The 17,894-nt window shown below is 44.4% G+C and overlaps 1 protein-coding gene across 1 annotated transcript; it reads left to right on the forward strand.

Annotated features, from left to right (window-relative positions):
- The first annotated feature begins 1,201 nt into the window (after positions 1-1,201).
- LOC135524174 (matrix metalloproteinase-15-like) lies at positions 1,202-14,842 on the forward strand. The gene is made up of 10 exons (XM_064951450.1): positions 1,202-2,151; positions 6,777-6,925; positions 7,202-7,324; positions 8,705-9,012; positions 9,200-9,361; positions 10,071-10,462; positions 10,599-10,737; positions 11,774-11,924; positions 12,164-12,279; positions 12,863-14,842. The coding sequence occupies exons 1-10, from the start codon at positions 2,032-2,034 to the stop codon at positions 13,333-13,335; spliced, it is 2,133 nt and encodes a 710-aa protein (XP_064807522.1). The 5' UTR covers positions 1,202-2,031; the 3' UTR covers positions 13,336-14,842.
- The last annotated feature ends 3,052 nt before the right edge of the window (positions 14,843-17,894 follow it).

Raw genomic sequence — 17,894 nt, forward strand, 5'->3', positions numbered from 1 at the left:
GCATGGCATACCAAGATGTATACTATTATAGATACAATACTGGTAATCTACACCCCTCCATCCTTCCCACTGCTACAGGAGTGCAAATCTATAACCAAGAGGGTGGCAGTGCGTGGAGACCCAACTCGAGGCCTACTGTCATACGGACTAATCAGGATTGATATACCAGACAGACCCCAACCCAGTAAGGATTTCTGGTTTCTGAAGATTGCAGAAAATACACTTAATTTTGTTTTGGCTAGGGCTCATCAAATATTTCCCTCGCTCACTCCACTTGCATGTGATAATATGACTGTGACATAGTCCGGGGATCATGTTGAGGCTAGGGGCGGCTGGGGCAGGGTGGTGGTATTTTGAGAGGAGTCAACTGTCGTCTTGACTTTGTTCCAGATCTGCTGATTATGATGGCTCCTGTGGCTGGCATCTGTGTCCTCTGCCTTTTCCTCCTTGTCCTCATCACCATAGCCAAGACAGGAAACCGACAAGTGTCATGGCTGGCGAACCGCTGACATCCAACAATGTGGATTTAAAAAAGTGAATAAAAGTAATAACTATTTTTGGTTTCTATGACAATGAAATGAGTCTCTGCAGAAATTGTGTGGTTTTGACATTTGATAAACATGTCTTTACCACAGAAGTCTCCGATAATTCAGACCTGCGGTTATTCAAGAATGTGGCTGTGGGTTACAAACAAGTTTAAACAAGGAACATGAGTTGCTGGGTTGAAATCTGTCTGTTATGTCTCTAAAGTATATGATGGAATAGGAATTGATCATATTGGACAGTTGACTGTAACTGTAGTTTATGAAATTCTATTGATTCTTAGTAATCAGCAGATGGCAATAGGAGCCTTTCTGTTGAGGTGTCAGATGGTCTATCATTCATCTCCAGATGCAGAGGAGTTCTACCCTGACGACTCGCACTAGATTCTTCTTGGTCTGTGCTACCCGGAGTACTTGAGACGTCCCTATCCCATTGAAGTTGAAATGTAACATGGTTATGGTTAGGGAAGGGTTATGGTTAGGTTACGGTTCGGATTTAGGGGGTGGACGTCCCAAGGATCCCGAGTAAGCACTTGCCCTTAAATCTTGCCGTTCGCTCGTCCGTGGGCGTAGCGTTTTTGGCTGGATCAAGGAGTTTGGGTTGCCAGACAAGGGGAGTTACTTTCCAGAGGAAAATTGCTTTGTCCAATAGACACACCACAGTATGTACACCGCTATCCTCCCCTTCTTTCGAGCAGAACGTCACTACTCCCTTTTTGTTTTCTAGCAGATCTCAGAAGGCAGTGAGTTTATTGGACTATCAATGTCCAACAGCCTGCAAGAGGCATGCTGTGGTTGAGGGGAAATAAGGAAATCTAACGGATGCCTTCTGGCTACTTGGGGGGAAATCATTTAAGACAATTGCATTTTTGTTCATTTTTATTAGCCTACAGGTTATCCACCACATTGAAGTTTTTCAGCAAAGTGCATTGTGCATTGGATGGATACATACTCGTACCACAAAGAAGACAAAGCTTGTTGCAACTACAATGCATTTTTTTCGTTCCTGTTCTTCTCCCTCATACTTCATCGTGCAGGAAAGCTATTGTTGAATGTGTAGAGTGGAAAGAGCACGCAGTCTGATATCTGTAATATGCCAGAGAGGAAATGACCGTTTAAACATTAGACCGTGTGGGACATTAGGAGATGGGATTTAACAGAAAAACTGACTCCGGGCTTTGAATAACCCGTGATCACATCTTTGGGGAAAATTGCAAATTAAGTATTTCTTCCTGTGAGATTAAGTCGAACTGTTTCGGAAACTTGGATAGTTTGCAAGCGATCTGATTTGAGCGCACCGCGACCTAAATAATGGCCAGGGGTTGAAGTGCGGAGAGAACTTCTAAAACACACAGGAAAAACTTGATTTTGAATTTAACAAAAAAAAAGTGTATGTAGTCACATAGCGGTTCGCTCATCACTTGACAGAACTTTCCAATCACAACCGATTCTGAAAATCCCTCGCACGGGCTAACGAGTGCGCACAAAGATGGCAATCCTTTGGAGGCGCGCTTCTCTGGGGCTGTGGAAACAAATAATGGCTCCGCTCGTCTTGCTCTTGTGCAACAGGCTTGTGACCAATGCGGACGATGACACATTCAACGCAGAGGTGCAGTATTTTATATGAATGTGTGGATGTTTTTTTATGGAATTGTGGCAGTCCGGCATTGCATGACCATGACCATATTATCCTGGTGGTCAGATAGTGATGATCTACATGGTCTTCACTGATCTGTTAATCTTCTCATGGTCTTGTCATCGTTGGTCAACAGGTCATGCGCAAATTAATGGAACTATTTGGTGCGCAGATTTATGACCCTTGACCTTTTCCTAACTCTCTCACTTCATATGGCAGGCATATTAGGAGTAATTATGTGTTGAGGAAAAGTTTAATCTGTAGGTTAAAACTCAATTTACATGCCTATAAATCACAGAATGTGTTCCTTACCTACTGTGCTGTTTTTCCTACAGGAATGTTGTGCAAGACATCCAGATGTGTCACTTTTGATCAGTTGTCTTTATGGTGGCTGATTTCTCTCACTCTCCCGCTCGCTCACTCGCCTGTGCGTGTGTGTGCAATGCATGCCTGTTTACAGAGAACGCATTAACTTTCCAGCTGTGCTCAGTGAGCCCATTACGTTTTTTAATTCCCCCTTCAAGGAGTTAGCAAGGAAAGCTCTCTGTGCTATGTCTTGGTCGGGTGTCTTTCTTTGTTTCCATTGGATTATTAATGGTATATTAATCTTGCATGCCAGATTTTACAGCCAGATATATTTCTGGTTCTGGCATGATTAATGGTGTGTATATATATATATATATATATATATATATGTGAGTGTAATATGCCAGATATGTATGAATGTGTGTATGTATGTATATATATGTATATTATGCATTTATATATACTGAACAAACAAAAAAGGCAACATGTAAAATGTTGAGCTGAAATATAAGATCCCAGAAAAAGTCCATACACACAAGAAGCTTATTTCTCTCAAATGTTGTGCACAAATTTGATTACATTACACCCTGTTAGTGAGCATTTCTCATTTGCCAAGATAGTCCACCCACCTAATAGGTGTGGCATATCTATAAGCCGATTAAACAGCATAATCAATACACAGGTGCACCTTGTGCTGGGTACAATAAAAGGCCTCTCTAAAATATGCAGTTTTGTCACACTACACAATGCCACCAATGTCTCAAGTTTTGAGGGGAGTGTGCAATTGATATGCTGACTGCAAGAATTTCCACCAGAGCCGTTGCGAGAGAATTAAATGTTAATTTCTGTACCATAAGCCACCTCCAACATAATTTTTGAGAATTTGGCAATACGTCCAACAGGCCTCGTAACCTCAGACCACATGTAACGACGCCAGCCCAGAACCTCCACATCCGGCTTCTTCACCAGCGGATCGTCTGAGACCAGCCACAGCTGATCAAACTGTGCGTTTGCACAAACAAAGAATTTCTGTATAAACTGTCAGAAACTGTCTCAGGGAAGCTCATCTGCATGCTCATCGTCCTCACTAGGGTCCTGACCTGACTGCAATTCGTTGTCGTAACCGACTTCAGTGGGCAAATGCTCACCTTTGATAGCCACCGGAAAAGTGTGCTCTTCACGGTTGAATCCCGGTTTTAATTGTACCGAGCAGATGGCAGTGTGTATAGCGTTGTGTGGGTGAGTGGCTTGCTGATGTCAATGTTGGGAATAGAGTGACCCATGGTGGTGGTGGGGTTATGGTATGGGCAGGCATAAGCTACGGTTAATGAACACAATTACATTTTATCGATGGCAATTTGAAGAGGCGACTCCGGGATGCTGGCAAAGAAAAATCCATATTTCAGACTGGCCAATAAAAATAAAACATTAAGATGGGCAATAGAACACAGACATTGGACAGAGAAACTCTGCCTCGAAGACCAGCATACTGGAGTCACCTCTTCACTGTTGACGTTGAGACTGGTGTTTTGCGAGTACTATTTAATGAAGCGGCCAGTTGAGGACTTGTGCGGCGTCTGTTTCTCAAACTAGACACTCTAATGTACTTGTCCTCTTGCTCAGTTGTGCACCGGGGCCTCCCACTCCTCATTCTATTCTGAGCCAGTTTGCACTGTTCTGTGAAGGGAGTAGTAAACAGCGTTGTACGAGATCTTCAATTTCTTGGCAATTTCTCGCATGGAATAGCCTTCATTTCTCAGAACAAGAATAGACTGACGAGTTTCAGAAGAAAGTTATTTGTTTCTGGCCATTTTGATCCTGTAATCGAACCCACAAATGCTGATGCTCCAGATACTTAACTAGTCTAAAAAAAGGCCAGTTTTATTGCTTATTTATTTAGGACAACAGTTTTCAGCTGTGCTAGCATAATTGCAAAAGGGTTTGCTAATGATCAATTAGCCTTTTAAAATTATACACTTGGATTAGCGAACACAACGTGCCATTGGAACACAGGAGTGATGGTTGCTGATAATGGGCCTCTGTACACCTATGTAGATATTTCATTAAAAATCACCCTGTTCCAGCTACAATAATCATTTACAACATTAGTAATGTCTACACTGTCTTTCTGATCAATTTGATGTTACAAGGACATTTCTAAGTGACCCCAAACCTTTTAACAGTAGTGTATATAGTACCAGTCAAAAGTTTGGACACACCTACTCATTTAAGGGGTTTTATTTTTTTTAAGCTATTTTCTACGTTGCAGAATGTGCCTTGTTAAAAGTTCATTTGTGGAATTTATTTCATTCTTAATGAGTTTGAGCCAATCAGTTGTGTTGTGATAAGGTAGAGTTGGTATACAGAAGATAGCCCTATTTGGTAAAATACCAAGTCCATATTATGGCAAGAACAGCTCAAATAGGCAAAGAGAAACGACAATCCATCATTACTTTATTAAGACATGAAGCTCAGTCAACCCGTAAAATTTCAAGAACTTGAATTTCTTCAAGTGCAGTCGCAAAAACCATCAAGCGCTATGATGAAACCTGCTCTCATGAGGACCGCCACAGGAAAGAAAGACCCAGAGTTACCTCTGCTGCAAGAGGATAAGTTCATTAGAGTTACCAGCCTCAGAAATCTGCAATTAACTGCACCTCAGATTGTAGGCCAAATAAATGCTACACAGAGTTCAAGTAACAGACAACATCTCAACATCAACTGTTCAGAGACTGCGTGACTCAGGCCTTCATGGTCAAATTGCTTCAAAGAAACCACTACTAAAGGACACCAATAATAAGAAGAGATTTGCTTGGGCCAAGAAACACAAGCAATGGACATTAAACTAGTGGAAATCTGTACTTTGGTCTGATGAGTCCTAATTTGAGAGTTTTGGTTCCAACCACTGTGTCTTTGTGAGATGCAGAGTAGGTGAACAGATGAACTCCACATGTGTGGTTCCCACCGTGAAGCACGTAGGTGGAGGTGTGATGGTGTGGGGGTGCTTTGCTGGTGACACTGTCTGGGATTTATTTAGAATTCAAGGCACACTTAACCAACATGACTACCATAGCATTCTGCAGCGATACGCCATCCTGTCTGGTTTGCACTTAGTGGGACTATCATTTGTTTTTCAACAGAACAATGAACCAAAACACACCTCCAGGCTGTGTACGGGCTACATTGACATTGATCCTGTATATAGCCTCGTTATTGTTATTTTATTGTGTTTATTCTTTTCTACTTTAGTTTATTTGGTAAATATTTTCTTAACTCTTTCTTGAACTGCAATATTGGTTAAGGGCTTGTAAGTAAGCATTTCATGGTAAGGTTGCATTCTGTTGTATACCTGTTGTTTTCAGCAAATAACATTTGAGTTGAGTTGATTTGATTTGATATATATATATATATATATATAGTACAGTTGAATATAGACAGTTTATGTTTACTTTTTTACATTTCCTGTATATACTGTAAGTTATTTGTTTTGTGTTAAAGAGAGACTTCAGCCAAATTACAAAATTACACATTGGTTTCCTTACCCTGTAAACAGTCTAAGGACAAGGTTTGACAGCAATCCATGGTTTGGTTTCTCTGGTACTGTTTCCACATTTGTGGCACAGCTCCCATTCAAGTCATGGGACCGGCATTATAATTTTTTGCGCATCATGTCCAAATCATCCGAAAGTATCTCAAATTGACTGTAACTTCAACAAAGTCACATAGCTGTTTTGAACATGATGCACGAACAATGCTAATATAGGTCCCAATACTTGAATGGGATTTGTACCACAAATGCTAAAACATTAGCATGTGGAAACAGTGCCAGGGAAAGTAAATCAAGGCATAGATTTCTATCATACCTTTGTCCATAGACTTCTTACAGGGTAAGGAAACCAATGTGTCTTTTTGTCATTTGGGTGAACAGTCCCTTTAACGGCTTACATTCCAAAGCTTTTACTGTTGGACCCTGTGACTGCTCTGTCGGTCCTATTAACCACAGGGTCGGATCAGTAGATCTCTAAGCTGCCAATAAGGACTCGAAGGAGGAATGCCATAGAAACCATCTGTTTCTCTGTCCTCTCGGGTCTCTATTCTTCTCTTTTTTTAAACCCCCTCCCTCTCCATTTGTTGTTTCTCTCTCATTCTCTTTTTCGCTTTCTCTATCTCTCTCTGGCCCCTTCTCTGGCTCTTTCTCTGTCACACACACACACACACACACACACACACACACACACACGCTCAATCTCTCTCCATCTGTCCGTCTCTCTATCCCTGTTGTGTAATTGTAGTCATGGTTGCGGAGTTTTGGCTACCTGTCCCAGGCCAGCAGACAGATGTCCACCATGCAGTCCTCTCAGATCCTGTCAAATGCTGTCAGCGACATGCAGCGCTTCTATGGCCTGGAGGTCACTGGAGAGATGGACGATGCCACACTGACGTATGGATGGCACTGACAGCCGGAATTATACTCTTCTTCTAGTGTCTGAAGCACTCCAGGTTGACTGAACAGCCTGATAGACTAAATTGATAATGATGCCAAGATAATCTAGGGTCATGATTTCATTTATAGAGCATTTCTGAGCCAGATAAAAGTTGCACCTCCTGGTCTAGGAGTATGGAACCACTCTCTAGCCTTAAATTAACATCAATGTATCTAATCCTATCTGTGGTTATCAGGGCTCTTTTCAATTTTGTTTTTCTCTCTTCCCTTTAGGGCCATGAGAAGGCCTCGTTGTGGAGTCCCAGACAAATCTTTTGGGCAGACTGAGAACGGTATGAGGCGGAAACGATACACTCTCACTGACCAGAAGTGGGACAAGAACCATCTGACCTACAGGTGTGTGGTAGGTCTATGTATGCTGGGGGATTCTCAGAAATCCATTTTGGGAATCTCGCAGATTTCCCCCTGACTGAACTGACGGCCGTGCGAAGCGTCAGTATTAACAATGTGTCAAAGAGACCTGCATTCCCATATGTGTATAAACCACTGACAACACATACTACATTGATAATGACCCTCTCTATATATACTCAACAAAAAAATAAACGCAACATGCAACAATTTCATAGATTTGACTGAGTTACAGTTCATAAGGAAATCAGTCAATTGAAATAAATTCATTAGGCCCTAATCTATGGATTTCACATGACTGGGAATACAGATATGTATCTGTTCGTCACAGATACTTAATATAAGGTAGGGGAGTGGATCCGAAAACAAGACCATATCTTGTGTGACCACCATTTGCCTCATACAGTGCGACATCTCCTTTGCATAGAGTTGATCAGGCCGTTGATTGTGGCCTGTGGAATGTTGTCCCACTCCTCTGTGCGAAGTTGCTGGATATTGGCGGGAACTGGAACGCGCTGTCGTACACATCAGTCTAGAGCATCACAAACATGCTCAATGGGTGACATGTCTGGTGAGTATACAGTCCGTTGAAGAACTGGGACATTTTCAGCATCCAGGAATTGTGTACAGATCCTTGCGACATTGGGCCGTGCATTATCATGCTGAAACATGAGGTGATGGCGGTGTATGAATGGCACGACAATGGGCCTCAGGATCTCGTCACGGTGTCTCTGTGCATTCAAATTGCCATCAATAAAATGCAATTGTGTTTGTTGTCCGTAGCTTATGTCTTTCCATACCATAACCCCACCACCACAATGGAGCACTCTGTTCACAATCTTGACATCAGCAAACCGCTCGCCCACACAACACCATACAGGTGGTCTGCGGTTGTGAGGCCGGTTGGACGTACCGCCAAATTATCTAAAACTACATTGGAGGCAGCATATCTGAGAGAAATTGCCATCAGCTCTGGTGGACATTCTTGCAGTCAGCATGCCAATTGCACACTCCCTCAAAACCTGTGACATCTGTGGCATTGTGTTGTGTGACAAAACTGCACATTTTAGAGTGGCCTTTTATTGTCCCCCGCACAAGGTGCACCTGTGTAATGATCATGCCGTTTAATCAGCTTCTTGATATGCCACACCTGTCAGGTGGATGGATTATCTTGGCAAAGGAGAAATACTCACGAATAGGGATGTAATCGAGAGAGAAATAAGCTTCTTGTGTGTATGGGAAATGTCTGGGACCTTTTTTTCATCTCATGAAACATGGGGCCAACATTTTACATGTTGCACTTCTATATTTTTTCAGTGTTGTATGTGTAAGTACTAAGAATATCTTGTCCTTTCCTCAACCCAGCATTATGAATACTACCCCAAAGGTGGGTGAGGAGCGGACACGAGAAGCCATCCGCAAGGCCTTTTTGGTGTGGGAGCATGTGACACCACTGAGCTTCGAAGAAATCGCCTTCCAAGACGTCACCAACAGCAGCCAGGACGCACTAGATATCATGCTGTTGTTTGCCTCTGGTTTCCATGGAGACATGTCTCTGTTTGACGGTGAAGGGGGATCCCTGGCTCATGCCTACTACCCAGGGCCCGGGATGGGCGGAGACACACACTTTGACGCAGACGAACCGTGGACCCTTGACAACCATAATCCATCAGGTTAGATAGACACGTTGTCCCCATTGGCTCCTCAGTCAGGCATTACACACAGACAAATGACCGTTACTATTTCCATGTCATTTGTTTCTAAATGAATCCCTTATTGATATCTTTTGATATTCATTTTCGTTCTCCTCTTCCCATCTTTCTCTCTCCTGATCTCCATTCCTCCCTCCTCTGCTCCCAGGTATTGACCTATTCCTGGTTGCGGTGCATGAGCTGGGCCATGCTCTGGGCCTGGAGCACTCTGACAACCCCAGTGCCATCATGGCTCCCCTCTACCAGTACATGGACACAAAGACCTTCTCACTCCCGGACGATGACAGGAGTGGAATACAGAAGATATATGGTGAGGAGCCCTTCCTCAGGCCCCTACAGTGCACGTGCACACACACACACATACACAATAGACCCCCTTCAATTGAGATTCTCCCTCACAGCATGCCATACATGCTTTTACAATGATCCTACTCTGACCCTGACTGAATAGAAGTCATTGTGCCTTTGTGTGTCGTAGAACTAGTGAATGTTTGTACGTGCACTGCAGACACACTGAAGATAGTATTTAGGGATCCTTGTCGTAGTTCACACTCATAGTTCAACAGATACTTTGGGGTTTTGGCAACGAGGCCCTTTATCTTCCTCCTCAGAGTCAGATGAACTGTTGTTAGCAGTTGCGCTAGTTAGCAACTTCCTTCAAACAGCATGCAGAGACACAAAAATGCTAACCCCGAGTTCATCTGACTCTAGGGAAGTAGATACAGTCCTGAAGTATCCATTTAAAGGTTGTACGTCTTGTGTAAGTACTGTATGTCTGTTTTTCCTCTCTCTGTCACTGTGCAACCAGAAGGGCTTCCTTCCAAAAAGCTCCATGGGCTTCCTGCCACAGCACGGAGTGGAAAATTAGACTCTCTCTCTCTCTCTCTGTGTGTGTGTGTGTGTGTGTGTGTGCGCGCCAGCTAATAAGCAACAGAGAGGGGGGCGCAAGCAGGGATATGTGTTCGATTAATTAATTCAAACTAGTGGAATTTATAACGTCATCATCTTGGATTGTGCAGGGCCTCCAGACGATGCTCCCACTCAGGACCCCCCCACCACCACCAGTGATGCCACCGCCCCTCACCAAGACCCCACCACCACTGCTCCTCCAGATCTAAACCCCACCACCCCGCCTTATAGTTCTCTCCAGACAGCCCCCCCCAGCCCCACCTATGACCCTGACACCCCAGACCAACCAGAACCTGAACCAGATCCCACCGACGCACCTCACCTCCCTCCAATACCTGACCCAGAGCCCACCATCCCCTGGCCTGACCCTGTGCCGGTGACCCCCTACATCAGGAGAGATGAGCCTCGTCGCCCTGTGCAGCCAGACCACACCGCCCTGGACATCTGTGACGGGGACTTTGACACGGTCACCATGCTGCGAGGGGAGATGTTCGTCTTCAAGGTGAGAAGCACAGCTGTTCTAAGAATACAGCAGGTTTTTAGTTTGTTTAGCTGTACTAATTCATACTTCATACTAATCTCCCAAAAGAGGATGAAGTTAGTCAATATGTTCTGATGGTGTCTTTTGTCCTTTCCAGGGTCGCTGGTTCTGGAGAGTTAGAAGGAACCATGTTCTGGACAACTACCCAATGCCCATTTCTGTCTTCTGGGTTGGACTACCTGATGATATAGACTCTGGCTATGAACGGCACGACGGGAAATTTGTCTTTTTCAAAGGTCTGTATTTTCCTTGAAGTTTCTTTTTTTGTAAAATTGTTGAAATCTACTTGGGGGCGTTCACTCTAGAAACACAGGGACCGAGATATCATCCTTCTCCACTGCATTCCTCATGTTTAAAACTACAGTCGGGAAGAGGCTCATGGGGTGCAGCTAGCAGCAGTGGAAAGCAGCTGGCAGGCCTGGATGGATTGCATCAGTCGCTGCTCCAGATGCTGATTTCCTCGGTTTCAGTCTGAGTAGAGAATAAGACTTGGAGGGGATAGAGTAGAGCAGGGCTACGGGCTGCACCATTTCTTCATGTGTTCGGACTCTTTTAACTTTCTGTGTGTTCTCGCACAAAGGACAACCACGAGTTGCATCAGTAGTGTGTTTACAGCGGTTGAATGTGCTTTAGTGTTTTTAAGAGTGCTACATTTTTTGGGGGGCTCTGTTATAGTAAACTTTGTTTGTTGAATCTGAGATAGTAACAAATCACTGGCATCAAATGTTGCAAATGAAACCTGTGCTTAACTTCTCTTTCCTCTCTTTTCACATCTTCCTCTTCTTGATGGTCCTCTACCCTCTCCTCTGTTCTCTACCCTCTCCTCTGTCCTCTGTCCTCTGTCCTCTACCCTCTCCTCTGTCTTCTGCCCTCTCCTCTGTCCTCTGTCCTCTACCCTCTCATCTTCCTCTACCCTCTCCTCTACTCTCTCCTGTCCTCTACCCTCTCATCTGTCCTCTACTCTCTCCCCTGTCCTCTACCCTCTCCTCTGTCTTCTCTTCTGTCCTCTACCCTCTCCTCTGTCCTCTCCTCTGTCCTCTACCCTCCCTCCTGTCCTCTACCCTCTCCTCTGTCCTCTACCCTCTCCTCTGTCCTCTACCCTCTCCTCTGTCCTCTCCTCTGTTCTCTACCCTCTCCTCTGTCCTCTCCTCTGGCCTCTACCCTCTCCTCTGTCCTCTCCTCTGTCCTCTACCCTCTCCTCTGTACTCTACCCTCTCCTCTGTCCTCTACCCTCTCATCTGCCCTCTACCATCTCCTCCTCTCACTCTGTAGGGGACAGGTACTGGGTGTTCAGGGAGGCTGACGTGGTGCCTGGTTACCCCCAGCCCCTGGTAGAGTATGGTCAGGGCATCCCCTCAGACAGGATCGACACAGCCATCTGGTGGGAGCCCACCGGCTACACATACTTCTTCAGAGGAGACAGGTGACCACATGCCCCCGAATGCCTTGCCTTACTCTACCATACTCAATCTCCACTAACTGACTGATGTAGTGTGGAATGATAAACATAAAAGTGAAATGACATTCGTTTAGTCAAGGGAAAGCCGTTTCAGCCCTGACTTTTGAGAGACAGAAAGACATAAGTTGCTTGCGGTAGTAATCATCAGCCCATTTAACTGCTATGTGTTAAATCATCAGTCTTGTCACCGTCCTTTCCTGCAGATACTGGCGTTTTGATGAAGAGTCCCGCACCGGTGACAGAGACTACCCTAAACCTATCTCCAGGTGGGGCAAGGTCCCATCCTCTCCTAAAGGAGCCTTCCTCAGCGACGATGGCGGTGAGTGAGTCACTATAAGGGAAACTGTCCGTAAAAATGGAGGGAGGCTATAGATTCTGAGCTGAAATCTTAGGTTTGGAGAGAGCGCCCATGCTTCACCCAGAAATCGAGTGCCTGGCAAAAGTATTCTAATGTAGATGTCTCAGAATCTATCCTAAAGTCCCACCCCAGCTAATGCTTTTCAAAGTGGTTTCCTGTAGTGAAAGAAAAAACTAATCTGACGGCCCAAATGTCTTCCTGATAAAGTCCTTTTCCTTTTCTTTACTTCATCAAAATGGAAAGGTACTTGTGAGGGGGAATTAAAAACAGCCTCTAGTCCAATTGAAGCTTCACCGTACTGTAAATATTACAAGCACGGCTCGGCAATGACACTATCCTGTGAAGTGTGACGAACTTGTGTCATGATGAATAAACAGTTGGATCAGAAGACGCAAAACCCCAAAAAGATTAACAATGGCTCAGACTCTTTTTTTTATAATTTGAGAGAAAAAAATAGCATGCTCACAGTAAATTCCCACAGTGCATTTCAACAGTTTCATTTCAACATTTCAACCATATTTTTGTCTTCCCCATACCGAACCAGCTTACACCTACTTCTACAAGGGCTCCAAGTACTGGCGGTTTGATAACCAGAAAATGAAAGATGACCCAGGCTATCCTCGATCCATCCTTAAAGACTTTATGGGCTGTGAGGGAGCACCGGATGTGGACCCCGATACAGATGACACAGTAACGGGCCGCAAGTGGCCCACAGTCGACCAACCAAAACCACAACCACCAATTGGCTCCGACCCGGATGATGTGGACAGTGAAGCAGATACGGATTACACCAATGATGTGGATTATGAACCTGATGCAGAGGACAAAGAGGTGGATGTGGTGGTGAGGATGGCTGAGAACGAGGCCAAGGTTATGACCCTGATCATGGTGACCGTGCCCCTGGTCCTGGTGCTGTGCATCCTACTATTGGTCTATGCTATTATCAACACCCTGCAGAAGAAAGAGGCACCCAGACTTTTGGTCCATTGCAAACGATCCCTGCAAGAGTGGGTTTGATGTGCTCCAGAAATGGATTCACACACACACACACACACACACACACACACACACACACACACACACACACACACACACACACACACACACACACACACACACACACACACACACACACACACACACGCACCATACACAGGCACATACAGTACACACACAAACATTGCATACAAACGCAAGCACATAATCTCCCTATCGTTCCTCCTTTACCAGTTTATAACAGGCAATTTGCACTTTTAACACCCAGTGTTTTGATTTTTTTGTTGTTAGTTAGTTTGTACCCTATTGTAGTTTTATGTGTTCAAGCCAAGGATATCCACGAATGTCCTTATAAAACAGAGTGGTGGTGCCTGTCTACAACCAGCAAAGGAATGTCTAACTGTTATGTGTGCTGAAAAGACAAGACCACCACCTCCCACTGTGTCTTTCCTCTAGTCTACAACAGCCCGGACTTTATCCATAAAAGGGCGGATTTAGATATTGATATTCAGACCCCCTTGGGGTGAAATTAAATACAGGGGTTCAAAAAGTGGTATATCTCATTGTATACATATTTAGGAAGGCTGAAAGTCTGCTAGAACGGAGTCTGGTTGACATTACCCAGATGTTGCTGATTTAGTCATTTTGGCTGCAGAGCCGGGGGAGGGGTTAGGATGCCTGCCAGCATTTCCTTTTCCTGAGTTAGAGTTATTTTCTCTTGGGAGGGGGGGGGGCAAGGGGAGGGGCTGAGCGGAGCAACATTGGCATTGTGCCTCCTGACCTAGATTAGCGAGGCCCACTCCTATTTTTCAAAACTTATTTTACTGAGCGGTTTGGCTGGTGATGTCTTCCTGTGAGACTCCTCCTCCCCTGCCACTATGTTTCACTGTAGACATTCTCCATCTGCAGTCTCTGTTTCGATCTGAGAATCTGCTCTATACCTAGGAGAGGCTTTAGTTCTAATCTGTGATGATGGGTCGCAGGGCTTTGTGATGAGGACTGTTGGAGTATTTACGTTGAACTTAACCATAAATGATGTCTTACAACTCTTTGTTGCCATTTTTTTATATTCTTTTATTAAAATGCCCCTCTGTGGGACTTCTTCCTTCGTTGCCAACTCTTTGTGTGCCAACCTCCCTCATTCAAAGGCCAAACACTTTTTATACTACACCCAGAGTGCAATTCTTTTTTTGCGCAATAGACAGATGAAGACCATTAGTCCTAGAGGTTTTTCCTCAGCAAAGCCACTATGCACAAGTAAACAAAAAATGGTTGTATTATCCTTCAGGTTTGTGGTCGGTTGTGAATCACCCGTGTTTTGTCATTTATTGTTTGTGTTCTGTATTAGTCGGTTGTTGGAGAGGAACCAATACTTTTAAAAACATATTTTTAAAAAACGTTTGAAAATTCGCACCACATTTTGTGTTGTGCTCTCTGTACATTAGCAGAGTTAAATGATGCATGCAGGACATGTAAATGTATGAAATGTATAAGGATTTCAAAATAAAACATGAGTCATGGCAAACAAGTCTTTGCGTGCAATTTGGGGTGAGCATAATATTATGAACAGTTTCTCATTCTCTTTCATTGTATTTTCCACTGTATTCCAACAGCAGTTCATGTCTGTATTTCTAAGCATGACCAAAAGAGGGAGTCTTCGTATCTACTATTATCAATGAGTATTGCATTGAAAACTGACTGGACAGTATTATTTTGCTCTGAATGACGTCTCTACGCTACCGTGACATACTATAGATACAACCTCTGACGTCAAGTTACTTTAAACACAGCCTGATTTTAAAATGGAATAGTCTTAAGTGGTTTAAAGTGTGCGCATGAGAGCACCTCACTGACCACTTGCACCACGGTGAATCGGGATTAGCTTCAATCGACCAGCTCAGACATTGCCGCCACCTTTCTCTTTCTGGATTCTACTGACTACCCATCTTTCTTACTTTCTCTCTATTGTTTTCTCCATGCTGTCCTCCTACCCTGTCCCTAAGCAGTCCCTTTCTGGCGTGCTTGTTTCCTCTAATGGGACTGGCTAACGCTTACCTGTCGCCACTGCGTGTTGTCCAATCAGAATCGAGGACGGTATGGCACCACCACGTTCATTCTTCCTCCTGGCTTATCCCTCCTTATCTCTTTATGGGATCGCCTGCCTTTTGGCTGCTCAGCCCTATAGAATTCCACTAGAGACCGAGCCATAGAGCAGTGTTTCTCATCTTCTCCAACTGTGGATCCCCCCCCAAAGTTTGCACATTTGTATTCTAACGCCACACATGCACACCTGATTCCACTAACCAAGGGCTTGATGATTAGTTGAGTAGTTGAACCAGGTTAGCCTGTGTTGGGATTATTACTTTATTTTTTTAAGTGCAAACTTGGGGGTACTCGAAAACAGGGGTTCTAGGGGATCCGACAGACCCTACAGAAGAACCCTGCGGACGGGGCTTCTTCACTGATGTCTGCCGATGATATGGATGCCTGATCAAGATGCAGCCTTCGGAGATTGCTGTAAGGGGCCGATGCCCCCCCCCCCCCCCCACGTCATAGATGTTCTAAATTGCTATGGGTTTAACCTGGATGCTCAATCCCCTGCTCTGCTGAGGCTGACAGTTCTCTCGCTACACCTGTGGCTTATCACACGGTAATCTTCCTGGACACACTATTCAGATATCAGGAAACCAATGGCTGTTCATTTGCCCAAGGCAAACCTACTGTAATGCCACGTGATGAGTGCATGTCCTATTTCCTAGAAGTAATTCAGTCCCAGATTGTACCTGACAGACATGGATCACAGGTAATGATCCCCTGGCGTGTGCTACAGGGTTTACACTGGCTACTACAAGGACACCTTTTTATAGCCCAAACTGTAACCACACACCACAACAAGAGTGACGTCTGTGCAATGTACATTTCACAATCGTGAGAAACAGTTATACTAGCAGCGAGCAGACAGACAGTTATAAGGCGAGAGATAGACACGTTCGGTACACAGTAGCTACAGTGTTAACCACTGAGTACCACTCCAAATGGCACTCCGCTGACAGTGACCCCCGATTTCATGTTAAAGGTTCAAACTGTTTTTATGAACTCAAACAGCTACTTGTATTCAAACTTCTACAGTATAGAACATTGTAAATTTGGACCTGGGGCTTTGGGTTACATATATGGCCTGAGGTTTTTTCATTATTCTCATTGCTAATCTCAGCAGGATAGTGCCGTCCTTCAGGTCCATAATCCCTTTAGGCGAGTCTCATCCTAATCCAGCCAGAACATCGCTGTCCGTCCTGGGCTCTTGTGTCCCTGTCAGGTATGCTGCTGCACCACTGAACATACAGGTACGATATGTTGCTACTACCTTTTCACCTAACCTCTGCACGTTGAGTAACTTGACTGGATTTACTAAGGGGTTTCTTGTCAAATGTGTTGGTGAGACGTCAGCGTTGTGGTGTGCTTCTATTGTAAAACAGATTGTGAGGCTTGTGTGTAGACATTTACAGGTATATGTGAACATTTAAAAGTAGTCGTGGGTGGTGTTGCACAAATTGATCATCCTTGCGACAGTTCATTGCCTTGCAATAGTTCACTTGAATATAGTTCATTTTGATGATGTGCGCGCAGTTGTTTGTTACAGAGCTGGTGGTACAGACCACTCCTAGTGCTACGGTCTGCAGGGACAAAGGTGGTACAGACCACTCCTAGTGCTACGGTCTGCAGGGACAAAGGTGGTACAGACCACTCCTAGTGCTACGGTCTGCAGGGGCGAATCCTCTACTTTTGCAGAGCACTTTAGGCTGCTCTGCTGCAGTGTGTTCTGTGACTTTATAATGTAGTCATTTGCTGGCGCCTGCTTTGATGCAAAGAAATCAAAGGTGCACAGTTTGAGCTATGATCCTCAGATTAGGCCAAATATCAAGTGGCAAGGGGATAATCTATCAGAGAAAGTCCGTCTGGGATTAAATGGCCAGCATGCACAGGTTCTCTACAGGTATACTAGTGTGGCAGAGGCCATGTTTTGTTGGTGCGACAGAGTGGGTGCAACCTGATCTCACTTGGCCTGTACATAGGATGACATGTACAGTTGGAGAATACATTTTATCTTATTTGAATTTGATTATATTCAAGATAAAATAATGAAATTGTTGTTTTAGAGACCCACAAAAAGGCAGAACAGCCACACACATGTTGGTTTTCAGCGTGTTCTCTAACAGTTGGATGAAATCCTTTTCCTGACTGTTGTTCCTGTCTTCCCTTCTGCGGTAACTCGCTTGTCCTCGAAAGCAGTTTGTCAGTAGTGTGTGATGAAGGTTATGCCTTGAAACGTGCTATTCTGTTTCCTCTTTAAACGTCAGGCTTTGCCAAACAATGTGGTTGGAGCTTCATAAGACCAAAACAGCAGAGCTTCTTTTATCACAGGCTCAAGTACTGGCAATTATTATCTTCAAGCAGGATGTGGAAAGCGATTATTGGCAATGCCAATACACAACAACGCAACAGCTGCCAGAAAAAGCCAAAGTCATAGCTCCCCACAAGATCTCACATGACATGACATTGCAAAAACGATTTCACGTGCA

This window comes from Oncorhynchus masou, chromosome 31, assembly GCF_036934945.1.
Source record: "Oncorhynchus masou masou isolate Uvic2021 chromosome 31, UVic_Omas_1.1, whole genome shotgun sequence".
NCBI classification, from domain to species: domain Eukaryota; kingdom Metazoa; phylum Chordata; class Actinopteri; order Salmoniformes; family Salmonidae; genus Oncorhynchus; species Oncorhynchus masou.

Excerpts from the sequence above, each read along its gene's own strand:
- LOC135524174 (XM_064951450.1), top strand. The coding sequence starts at position 2,032 with ATGGCAATCCTTTGGAGGCGCGCTTCTCTGGGGCTGTGGAAACAAATA. Across the intron at positions 6,926-7,201 it reads ATGGACGATGCCACACTGAC|GGCCATGAGAAGGCCTCGTT; the intron begins GTATGGATGGCA and ends TCTTCCCTTTAG. Across the intron at positions 9,362-10,070 it reads TGGAATACAGAAGATATATG|GGCCTCCAGACGATGCTCCC; the intron begins GTGAGGAGCCCT and ends TGGATTGTGCAG.